Source organism: Cajanus cajan, chromosome 1, assembly GCF_000230855.2.
Source record: "Cajanus cajan strain Asha chromosome 1, NIPB_CcT2T_4, whole genome shotgun sequence".
NCBI lineage: Eukaryota > Viridiplantae > Streptophyta > Magnoliopsida > Fabales > Fabaceae > Cajanus > Cajanus cajan.
Window position 1 is genome coordinate 80083305 of NC_138517.1, and position 13104 is coordinate 80096408.

At 31.8% G+C, this 13104-nt stretch overlaps 2 protein-coding genes across 2 annotated transcripts; one reads left to right on the top strand and one right to left on the bottom strand.

The window, feature by feature from the left end:
- Positions 1–1163: 1163 nt before the first annotated feature.
- On the top strand, positions 1164–11000 carry LOC145951831 (protein FAR1-RELATED SEQUENCE 5-like). Its single transcript, XM_083063930.1, has 3 exons — positions 1164–3975; positions 4059–4191; positions 4354–11000. The coding sequence occupies exon 1, from the start codon at positions 1888–1890 to the stop codon at positions 2977–2979; it is 1092 nt and encodes a 363-aa protein (XP_082920056.1). The 5' UTR covers positions 1164–1887; the 3' UTR covers positions 2980–3975; positions 4059–4191; positions 4354–11000.
- A 238-nt stretch (positions 11001–11238) lies between these two features.
- LOC145955859 (F-box/kelch-repeat protein At3g23880-like) lies at positions 11239–12336 on the bottom strand. Its single transcript, XM_083071159.1, has one exon. The coding sequence runs from the start codon at positions 12334–12336 to the stop codon at positions 11239–11241; it is 1098 nt and encodes a 365-aa protein (XP_082927285.1).
- Between the last annotated feature and the right edge of the window lie 768 nt (positions 12337–13104).

Here is a 13104-nt window from a genome sequence, read left to right on the forward strand (position 1 = left end):
AATATAAATGATTAGCTTGAGTAACAAGTTTATCTTTGCATAGGCCATGAATGATTGAATTGTACATCACCACATCGACTAATCCACCTTGGATCCGCCTCAGCAACTGCAAAGCATTCCTTGTTTCTCCTATTCTACACAACACATAGATCAAGCTTCTGTAACTAACCTGCTCCAAGCGCAACCCTTGAGCTACGACCTTGTCATGAAAGTGCATTGCTTGGATAACCTGGCCATTGAGACACATGCCTTCGATAAGGGTCGCTAGGGTTACGGTATTGGGGCGGTGACCCACTTTGAGAATCTTGGCGAACACGGAAAAGGCAAAGGTTGTTTGTCGGAGTTGGATGAAACAGTTGACGATGATGTTGAAAGTGACGATGTCGGGGGTGACTGGGGTGAGTTGCAAACGTTTGAAGAGGGAAATTGCGGTGGGGAAGTGGTTGATCTTGAGGAGGGATGATAAAGTGTTGTTGAATAGGTTGATGGGTGGGGTGGGACGCTCGTGGAGCATGCAGTTGAATAAGATGACAGCGCCAATGGGGTTCGCAACCTGAGACTGGGAATGAGAGTGACGCCAAAGAAGAACGTTTCGAATGGAACAAGGAACACAGAGACCATACCTTAACCTTAACATTAACATTATTGAGACAATCTTGTTGCTCTGCTCAAATTTGATTTCAACTATTGATGGTGGAAGAATCTTCTTGTTCTTCTTGTTCTTCTTCGCATTTATACACATCAACTACGTTAAGTTTATTCATTAATTTTTTAAAACAAAGTTTAAGTTTCGGGCCTCCATTATTGGGTATCACTTCCACCATTATATTTAACGGTGAAGTCTCTGATAGGGAAGTTCGAGAAGTGGTCCATCCGTGCTGCATGTGTAAGGTTTATGATGACCGTAGATATAATATTAGAATATTGAAGGGTTCAGATTATAATATAATGAGTAAGATGTAATATATTGCAAAGTAGTCCTTGTAAATTTTTATTTGTCCGTGTTTTAAGGTTTATTAGGGTGTGGTGTTTTGGTTGTGGCAGTTCCGATTACGAGGTGCGATTGGCGGCGTGGTCCTTTTGTGGATCTGTTCGAAGTGGGCCTCCGGCGGCCCGTCCGTTGTTGTTGGTGGTACTCCGCAACCGGTGCGAAGATTTGTTAGGTTTAAGAGGTGACGAATCGATTTTTTTTATTGTTGAAACCTAAAGTGTGGCGTACAAAAGAATCTGTTTTGGAGGTTAACGTTTTTTGTTTATTTTGCATTTGATTTTATATGTATGTGGATTTTTGTTGATACATCTGTTTCTCGTGTGTACAGTTAATAGAGAGATTAACTGCTGCGGAAGTGTTTTGATGTTCATAGATTGACTTATTGTTATTAAACGTGAAAGTAGAATGGAGTTTGAGAATTCAAGTATAGAGGTAAGTGACATTTGTGTCATGTTTAGGGTTGTATCCTTTAATATTGCGTTGTGTCATGTGTGTGATAAGTGTGATGATGAAGGTTGATATTGTTTTTAATTTTCTGATGTTCTGAAAAGGTTTAATTGAGGATTAAAACTTTTTAGGTGGCAGTAGCAGTAGATAATTGTGAAAGCATAAATGAAGGAGTAGATAATTTTGAAGGCATAAATGAAGGAGTGTTTAATTTTGAAGGAATAAGTGAAGGAGAAGATAATATAAATGAGAATGAGGAAGATGAGAATTTGGTTATTGATTTACAGGAAATTTGTGATGAAGAAGTGGAAAATGTTGTTAATGAAGGAAGATTTGAGGTTTTTGACAGTGAAAACGGGGTGATAGTTTCTACTTTGGATGATATTTTTAATTTAGATTTGCATTTAAGTCCCCATGAGCTTAGAAATGTTCAATTTGTAAGTGTTGAGATGGCTTATTTATTTTATTACTGGTTTGCAAAAGTTAACGGATTTGCCGCAAGAAAGAGCAAGATTTTGAGAAATATTAAGGGGGGAAAATTACAACAAACCTTTGTTTGTTTCAAGGAAGGATTTAGAGATAACCGTGGTTTGAACATACAGAATCGAAAGCGAAAGCAAACACCGGAGACAAGGTGCGGATGTGAAGCAAAACTAAGAGTGCATATTGATAGCAGATGTGGACTATGGTACATTACATATTTTGTGGATGACCACAACCATAGTTTTTTGGAAGATAAGTATTGTAGAATGTTAGCTTCTCATAGAGATATGAGTGAGTTAGATATAATGCAGTTGAATAAAATGAGAAAAGTTGGCATAAGTACTCCTCAAGTTTATGGGTCACTTGCAGATCACCCTGGAGGGTATGAGAGACTTTCTTTTTGTAAAAAGGACATATACAATCAAATTGGAAGGCAAAGAAGGTTGCAAGGTTTGGATTCAAAATGTGCACTGGAATTTTTGAATGGTTTAAAACGCAGTGATCCTTTAATGTATGTTGGTCACACTGTTGATGAGGAAAACAGATTGCAACATTTGTTCTGGTGTGATGGCATGATGCAGATGGAGTATGAAGTTTTTGGTGATGTGTTAGCATTTGATGCAACCTATGGGAAAAATAAGTATTTATGTCCTGTAGTTGTATTTTCTGGTGTTAATCATCACAATCATACGATAGTATTTGGGAGTGCTATTGTTTCAAATGAAACTGTAGAAACATATATATGGGTACTTGGGCAATTTGTAGAAGCCATGAAAGGAAAGTCTCCAATGTCTATTATCACTGATGGTGATGTTGCAATGAAAAATGCGATAAGAAAGGTACTTCCTAATTCACAGCATAGATTGTGTGCATGGCACTTATTAAGGAATGCGACAACTAACATTAAGAAGCCAGCATTTACAAAGGATCTAAGAAAATGCATGTTGGGTGAGTATGAAATTGGTGAATTTCGAAAGAAGTGGTCTGAAATGTTGAACAAATTTGAGTTGCATGATCATCCTTGGGTTATAGACTTATTTGAAAAGAGGAAGATGTGATGTACAACTTATATTAGAGGGGCTTTCTTTGGTGGTTTTAGGGCAACTTCTCGGTGTGAAGGATTACATTCTGAGTTGAAAAAATATATTCATCCGAAGATTAATCTGACAGAGTTTGTTCAACAATTTTATCGTCTTGTGAGTTATATGCGTTATAGGGAAGTTGAAGCTGACTTTGCATCAATTCATGGTGATCCCGTTCCAGAAACAAATTTTCATAACCTTGAGCTATCGGGGGCAAAGTGTTATATGAAAGAAATACTCAAATTATTTCGTGATCAGCTTCATAGTTCATCTTTGATGAGGGTGATTGGTTGCAAGCAGACATTTGGTTGTTGTATATACATAGTGAGAAAATATGAAATGATTGACAAACAATGGCATGTGTCATATCAATCAACACCGTGTGATTTGAAGTGTTCGTGCTTAAGAATGGAATCAGTCGGCATTCCATGTGATCATATACTTGTAGTGTTGGTTCATCTGAATTTATCAGAGTTACCTAAATGTTTGGTGTTAAAAAGGTGGACTAAGGTTGCGAAGGATGAAGTGAAGGGCAATGTTAGTAGACATAGGTGGGACTCTGAGAAAGATGCTAGATACTTGTCATTAATGGAGTATTTTAAAGAGCTAAGTACTTTGGCATGTGAAACATATGATGATTATGTTGATAAAAGGGATAAAGTTGTAAATGAATTAGCTGAAATAAGAGGTAAAAAAGGTGATGAATCCGAAGAAGGCAATGCATTGGATGATGAATTAAGTGTAGTGATAAGAAATCCTGCCATTGCTAGAAGTAAAGGAAGGTGTGTTGTTGAAGGTTCATGGCGCAAAGGTAGGAAATCAAAAAAGAGTATTAAGTGTAGTTTGTGTAAACAAATAGGTCATAACATGAGAACGTGTGGAAGACAACAGAATTTGGATGATATGGAACAAAGCACACGTGGAATGAGTATTGAATTTGAAGAAAGTTACGTAGGTTACGAAAATGAAGAGGTAACGAATATAAATTATATTAAAATTATATATTTGTTGGTAAAACAGAGTTAAATGTGATGTGTTTAATGTTGTCATTGTAGGAAGATGAGTACATTGAAGATTTGTTTGACAAATGCGATGAAGTTGATAATGGGGTTGGTGACATGTCTGTTTCACAGTCAGAATCAATATATAGTTATGAAGTGTCGTTATCTCCAGCATTCAGTGATGCAGGTAATGTTTATGAATTAGTAAATCAAGTGTGTTATTGTAGGTGTATGAGAAGTAGTAAGTTAATTTTTATTGTATTAGTATGATGTTATATTATTTTAGTTGTGTATGTGTAATATTGGAACTAATCGATTGCTGATAATTGTTATTAAATTTTATTTGCAGGTTTTTTATACGATTGATGGCGGTTGCAGTAGAATGGAAATGCATGAATTCACATAGTTTGGATTGAAAATTTAGATGAATGTGACTTTTGTTATTATTTATGCAGGAGTTTTATTTTATATTGTATTTAATTGTAGTTGGAAAATATTATTCAGTAATGAAATTATGATACATGAATATTTAAAGATACAAAAATTTGAATTTGAAACCAATATATTTTGAATTTTTGAAAAAATTGGGTTGCTATTGCCATTGAGGGTGTTGTTGTATGTTGTTGGCAGGTGGAAAGTGTAATTCCAAAATTGGGGTTTATTGCTGAAATTATTGGGTGAATGGCTTCAATGGATATTACGATTTTGAAGGGTGACATGGGTTTTTGTTTGTTTCGTTTAACGTGCCTATAGGTTACCGGAAACGTCGTATATATAATATGTATATAGTTGATTGTATTGTAATTAGTTGTTTAATATTATTTTAATTGATTGTATTTAATAATTTATGTTTATGAAATTTGTAATGTGTTTAAATTTTTTGTAATTTTCGTTGTGTTTCGAAACACTGCAATCCCGGCGTCCGACGTCCGGTGAAATACAAGTGTTTATTTAATTTATGCAGTCGTTGATATACATTTAATTTTAGTTTTATATAGTTTAAAAAATTAATTTAAATAAATACATTTTTTTTGAAATTCAAACCTTAACCAATTGGAAAAATAAGTAGGTAAAAAAAACTTATATAATATAGTTATAAAAAAAAATTTGAAATTTCTTTAAATAAAAAGTTATAAATTACTTTCTAAAAAGTTATATATAAGTTTAATGAAATACAAATTGTTATTTAAACATAATTTTTATCATATGTTGCTAGTTTATATTAAATAGAAAACATATGATATAATATTGTTATTTTATTTGTTAACATGGTTTGCACCAACATTGAATAACATTATAATTTATGATGGTCTTATCATATGTTACTCTCAAATCATATCGTATTATATATCCCGACTACCAAATACAGTGTCAAGAATTATCCGTCAGCTTATTACATTTATTACAAATTATTTTTAAATTACTAAAATAATTGAAGTTGAACCATAAATTAATCTTTAGAGACACCAATAAGGAATGTTAATTCAACAAAGTGTCATGGATGTGCAATTTGCTTATAAAGTGAAACAAAGAATCCAACAGTAAGGGAGAAAACCACTGGTTCGTAAGTATGATTTACATAATGTAGATTGAAAAATAATCTGAAGCACATCATTGTATTTATCCCTTAAAATGATGCAATCAAAGAATGGAATGTGGAAATGTAGCACCCTGTTATATTCGTATGATGAAAATACCTATCTCAACGTGTGATTGAAATGACGATCATATAAAAGGCTAAACATATATAAAACCCTAAACATATATAAAAGCCTAAACATATTTTAAAAAATATCAGGAACCAATTATGATATAAATTAAAAAATAATACTGTAAAAAAAATGAAGTTGGTTTAAATTACGCAATAAGTTAAATAGATTTTATAAGTACCGTGAAATTGTCATGATTGTTAATTGGGATACTGATAAAAAAACCACAATGTCATGATACAGAACCAGTTAAATGAAGTGAAAGAGTTATAAAAGATGCATAAAATAAGAAGGCCAAGTCAGGGTTTCGTAACATGGAGGATCAAGAACTTGAAGTTTCCAAGTTTTTGAATCTTAAGTCGTATGCCTGTGTTGTATTGTTGGCCTTTAATAAGCTGCCCCCATTCCTTGCCAACATAAAACTCCCTTTTGTTTCGCTGTGTTGATGTTTTTTTAATCTCAGCTTCAACCATCTGTCCATGTTGGTTGATTAAGACACAAGAATTGTAATTGTCTATGCCCCAAACATCAACGTATTTGACCGGAAAATACTGGAAATAAGAATGAAAGTGAATTATTAACATCATTATGTATATTGATTTTAGAAATAAAATATTTTGTTAATTTAAAAACAATGATGTAATTCCATACCAACGGTTGTCTTCCAGTCGCCGCAGATTTTGTTATAGTATGAAACCAAGGAACAGGATGTGTTGGCATATGATCTGTTGGAAAAGGCAGTTGTAGAAGTTGTTCTTCGGGTGGTGGTGAATCAACCTCTGTTAAATCTATAATCTCATTCTTAGGGTGGAGAAGTGGGACATTAACCTTGCTGAGAAAATTCAAAGTGCAGATTAATAAAAAAATAAATAAATAATGAATAAATTAAAGTTAATGAAATATAGTTTAGGATTATATGTACCTTTTAGAACTCTGGCCTCTTTCGTTTTTAATTTTAGGATAGGATATTTCCTCTTCAGCAGCAGTATAGATACGCAACTTAAATTCGTTTGACCCCTTGTACCAAAACTCAGCAATATGTTTGTTTTTTATACCATAAAAATCAATCATGTCATTTACGCCTTTGTTAAATATAGCAACAGTTTTACATAAATTTTTGAGGTAAACCTTGAAGGAGTTTCCTTGTGGGTCTGTAATCAGACACTCGCCTGGTTCAATTTTACAGATCCAATAGTTGTAAAATTTTGCATTTAAATAGATGCGACCCTAAAGAAAAACAAAACAAAAATATGGAAGAACATAAGTTATGAATACGTTGGAATTCTGTTATTTAATTTGATTTAACATAAAATAAGTTAACCTTATTTGGGTAGACTTCAGATCTGAAGTGTGTTGGTGGGTTTTCCTGATCAGCGTCTTTAAAAGTGTCCATTATATGTCTTGAACAGGAACAAAGACAAGTAAATTGAAGGCTTCAATTCCACAATCGAATATAAACCCTAAACCGTTGACATAAAGACAACCTTTGACAAAAATAATATATGCAATGTATGAAATGATTATTAAGGATACATGCAATGAAGAACAATGCTTTTTTATTTTGTATTAGACAATACAGACGAAGAACACTGTAATGGACGAATTTAACATGTAAAGTTTTGGTTTTTATATCAAGTAAAGTATGATAAACATTAAGCCCTAAAAAGAAAATAATTTTGTGGCTCAACAACGATAATGAAGATGATGAAGTTAACTAACCAAGGATTTTGAAGTTTTTCAGATGACTGTGGGCAGAAGATGATTGTTCGGAGAAGATGATTCTTCAGAGAAGATGAAAGTGGGTTGTTGTCTTGTATTTGTTTAGGGTCGAGAGAATGATGAAATGATGGCACTTGTGTGTGTATTGCCCACTTTGTGTGTGTAAAGTGACTGATGTTGGCTGATTGTGTTCAATGGATTTTAGGGTTTACGGATACGCAATAGGAAGAATATGAAAAGGTTGATTTTTCGTTGTGTAACTTTATTTGTGAATCGGTGTTTTGATATTTTGAATTTGGAGTTTTGTTAAATGAATTAAAAAATATATGAATTTACAGTAATTGTAATTATTATCGTTGGATACTGCGTTGGGGTTTTGGATTTTTAAATGCATAGGTGTATGTATGGAAACCAAGTGAAGGGTCAAATCGGTTGATGAGTGATGACAGTCATGAGTACTGATTCTGATTCTTTCGTTTTACGTTCCATTCTGACTCGTTTGACGTTCCATAAATAAGCCATTTTTTTAACTTTTTCCTTCAAATTGCATACAACAAATTTTTTAAAAAAAAATTATATAATATATAACATATATTATTGAAATACCAATTGATAATATGTTTAACAGATGATGTTAAATATTAAAATAAATTACACATAATAATATAATGTTGTGTTTTTGGTCGTTGATAGATGGAGTTAGGGACCAATACTCGAAAATGATTTGTAGTATGGTTATTTGTTGAAAATAATATTATATTAGTATAATTTTAAAAATAATTTATAAACCCAAATCTAAAAATTGAGTTGCGATTGAGGTTGGTGTTGTGGTATGTTGTTGGGCTGTGAAAAGTATAATCCGAAGGGTGATTATATATACAGATGGAAAGGTAAGAAGGTGCATGTAAAAATAGAAAAAAAATAGGGAAGATGTATAGAAAAAAAGTACTAAAATAAATATTGTACATGTTTAAGTATAAATTAAAAACAAAAAAAATTCAAAACATTTTTGAAATTTTATTAATTTTTTCAAAAAGGAGGTGTAGTTATAAACAAAAGGTGGTGTATATATCATGAACCTAATCCCAAAATTGTGATTTATTGGTATAATGATACTGACAAAATTTAAGTAAAAAATATAAACATGCATCGGAGTAATAATAAAATAAATGATATAAAAATTTAATAATAATTAATAAATAAAAATTAAATTTAATAATGAACAAACCTTTATTATTGTCGACCTGTATTGTTATTTCGTGTGACCTTCAAAGAGAAGCAATGTGTGATTAGGATTTGAGTCACATTAATATCAACTATCGATGGTTGAGTTTAGTCTCATAGAACCAAATATATATTTGGCGAACATAGAACCAAAGTACATAATCCAATTCATGCAACTATTAATGAAAGACATAAAAATTAGTTATAAAAGAATGACAATATTAAAGTATGAGTACCAAATAAAGTAATTACAAAATGTTAAATATTGACTTGGAACAGTGTACGAAAAAACAGAAGGAATCCGGGCAGCATAAACCGTTAAGCCGGCCCCAATAAAAGTATAATATAAACTACTGAATTAAGCTTTTTGAACATTTAAAACTAAATAATTAGGGTCATTGAGTTTTTCAACTTTCAACTTTTGGTGTTGGTTGTATCCTTGTCGCTTAATTAGCTGACCCCACTGTTTGCCCAGGTAAAACTCCTTTTTGTTGCGCTTACTAGACTTCCTGTTAATGTCAGACTTGACCATATTTCCATGCTCATCAATCAAGACAGAAATTTTGTAGTTGTTAATGTTCCAGACATCAACATATTTTACTGGAAAATACTGCAATAACGCAATAAGTACAAGGTGTTGGTCATAAACATATAATTGATTTAATAAAAAAATAACTAAAAATATAATTCATGTAATTGCTCACCAAAGGCTGTCGTCCGGATGAAGCGGCCTTGCTGATGGTTGGAAACCAAGCAATTGGATGTTTATGAAGTTGGGTTGCAGGATGTGATTGAAGTTGGGTTGGTGGAAATGTTTGACGATTGTCAAGTAAATCTTCCTTTTTTATTTCAGGTAGCATAATTTTGACAGTATCGAAGCTGAGAAAATGAAAAGTGTAATTTAGTAGTACAAAATACAAATAGTATTAAAATAATAATACATTGGGGTTTATGAGTATGTAAAGTTTACCCGATATTTGTTGAAGTGTTGTTGGTGTCTTTTTTCAACGGAGGATAGCATATTTCCTCCTCAGCAAAATTATAAATACGCATATGAAAAGTGTTAGTGTCATTGTAGTAGAAGTCAACTATGTGTTCGGATGTAAGACCATAGAAATTTACAATTTGTTTTACCCCATAAAACATGCCAACAGTTTGACCTAAATTTTTCAAAATAAGTTTAAACGTATTCCCTTTGGGTCTGTTATGATGCAGTCGCCTACATCTATCTTACCATTCCAGTGTCTGTAAAAGTTAGCATTTATAAAAATCCGATCCTAACAATAACAAAACAATTGAACGAAGAATCAGTATTATTATTAATATTTGAATATACTGTTAAATCATTTATATCCAATTGCAAAGAAAAAATATAAAAAAAGATAACCTTATTTGGTGATAACGGACATCTGAACTGTTTCACTATGTTATCCATATCAGAATTCATAACAGGGTCCATTTTCTGCATTATAAATTTTTTTATTTAATATACAACATGCAACAAAGACAATACATGGGACGAACCATACACTTTTACAGTCAATGTTTTCTTCATAATAACAGTATAAAAAATGATGAAAAACCCAAACTTACTGAAAGCTAAAACAACATACATTTAAGTGTTGTTAATATTTTTGTGTTAAGAAACAAAAGTTAAAAAAATAAAGTTCAAATATGAAGGGGTTTGGAATAAAATAGAATGATACAAGTAGATGTTGTTTACCGTTGCAAAGACAAAGGGGGTGAATTTCAGTGTTTGTCTTCAATGGATATTACCAATTTGGCAGAGGAAGACGAAGAACAAATTGTTTTAACCTTTACGATGAGATGCTTTGTATGCCACTTCTGAAAATAAATTTCATTTTGTAGAACGTGTAATTATGGTGTTTTCATCGTGGTTTGGGCAGTTTCGAATTTGAAATGGTTACGTGTATGTATGCAAAGCACATGAAGGGTTACATGGGTTTATTAGCACTGATATTTTGGTTTACATTTTTGTTTTTTAATCATTTATGTATAAAAAATACTGTATATGTATAAATTATTATTATATTTGTTAAATTTGATCATAATGTAGCATGTATTATATTTGAATTATTTAATATAAATATTATGTTAATACGTTTGTAATTTATTTAAATATTATTTTTTTAATTTATAATATACAAGAGTTTTTGAACTTTATTATTTATAATTGTTTTTGTTATTTTAAATGTTTGACAATATTATTAAATTATTTGTTTTTCAGTTTCAATACTGATTGTTTGGTTTAACGTTTTGATGTGTGTTAATGTTGGTTAACGCTTAATTTTAAAATAATAAATTTTTTATAAACTATTAATGAATACTTTATAAATAAAATTTTATTTAATATAAATTGGTTCAAATTCCATATACAAATGAAATAATATAATATATATATATATATAATAAAAAAAATTAAATTGATATATTATATACTGTATACATTACAAATACCAATTGATAACATGTTAAATAATTTATGCTAAACATTATCATACAATGCCTACAGGAAATAAACCAAAAAATTACAGTAAAAAAAGGGAAAAATTACATTAAGTTTAGGTTGAAAGAACTGTCTCTTCACAGACTATCATGTGGTGTTCAAATGGGAGTACATGGTCAAAAGTCGTATATTGTAATGTCTCGTCTATTGCATTCCATGTGGCCATACGTCCGGTTTTAGTGTTGACATATACAAGGCAATTCTCAGAAGAACAGGCGGGTAACATATACCTTGGAAAGTGATTATTGACCTGCATACATGTCAACTTAGACCAAGATGTGGTGACACCATATTTCTTCATTTCCCATATGTCCACCGTGTAGTCCCAGTTGTGATCCTGCATGACTGTACATAAAGCCAAATTGTCTCTTATATTTCTCAAACAACACAGCCTATAGTGTTCTAATTCAACTTCATCAGGAATACTTAGTTGATAAAATTTTGACTCAAATAAATTATAAGTCAAAATAACATCAGCATGTGTTTCATAGTTGAAAGTAATCCAGTGAAGAGAATCTCCAAAATACAGTCCCATACATCCCTCATGAACACAAACAGAAGGGTGTGAAATAGTCGAAAGGGAGTCATCTTCGAAATCCCTCCATGAATCATCATTCACATAATACAGCAAACCGCGATGGGATGGATCTGTTTTACTATGATAAATTTGAAGGACAACATAATTGTCTTCAGATCGGTCATAACCAAATCCATAGAAGTTCAGACCAAAGACATCACCGCAAATACTGTTTGTAGCAGGTGCCCATGGAGAAAATGATCGAGTAAATCCGGTAGAGGGATTCCAAATGAACATGGATGTAGGAACCGATATTAGTACGAGACCCCTACATGTACCAACGATTTTACTGTAGCGAATGGATTTGGCGATTGGGTTTTGAAGAATGCAACTCGCGAGTGGAGCAACAATAGGGTGCGTTACCTCTACGCATAGTATTTCATTTACGAAACAAGAGAAAAACATAATCTTTTTGGCCATTCTATTTTGTGCTACTGCTAGGGCATAGTGCCTTTTGGCCACCACAGATTCAGCAAACAAAGCAAACCAAACCTTACACACGGCTTTGGCTCTGCAAAATGATTTGACTGGTCCCCGCAAAAATATCTCCGTTACTATCTCCAATGGAAGTGCCATTTTTAGTCTGATGTTCAGTGTACAAAATGAGACGACTGTATTGGTCCACAAGTGAGACAATGATGAGTAAGAAATGACGATGGTGATATTTATACAAAAATCACTTTTACGAACAGTGATAACCATAGTAGATAGAAGTTGCATCTCTTAGTTTCCAAACAGTGCAGTCCCTACGTGCGACATCCGGTCAACTACAACTCTTTGTTTAATTTATGCACCCCTTTATATACATTTATTTATTATTTTTTATTTTAACTAGATTTAAGTGGATGAGGTTGCAGGGTTTTTACTATTTAATAAATATAAAATTGTGTATTCCAGTAAAAAGATATTATTAAATAAATAAGATGTATAGAAGGGTAAATTTTAAATTTATTTTTGAATTATATACTGAAGTAATGAAACAAAATGACTTCAATTTGAGAATTTTAAGAGTAAATGTACAGAGAAAAAAAAAGTATTACTTAACATTAAAAATGTAATTTTTAATAATATTTTTAATATTCTATATTATTTTGTGTTTTAAAGTAATTTCCGAAAATCTTACAGAGATGACATGTCTGTCTCATAACACGTGTACTATTGTTAATACTGAACCGCCGTCCTTACTGCGTGTAACACTATATGATTTGATTTTTACTTTATACTTCTGAAATCATAATTGGTTCTCGATTTGTTAACCGCAGTGATAGGAAGAAGAAATTTATTATATTTTGGCTTTACTGTCGATTGGCCTTATTATTATTATTGCTTTTTTACATCATTAAT

Excerpts from the sequence above, each read along its gene's own strand:
- LOC145951831 (XM_083063930.1), top strand. The coding sequence starts at position 1,888 with ATGGCTTATTTATTTTATTACTGGTTTGCAAAAGTTAACGGATTTGCC.
- LOC145955859 (XM_083071159.1), bottom strand. The coding sequence starts at position 12,336 with ATGGCACTTCCATTGGAGATAGTAACGGAGATATTTTTGCGGGGACCA.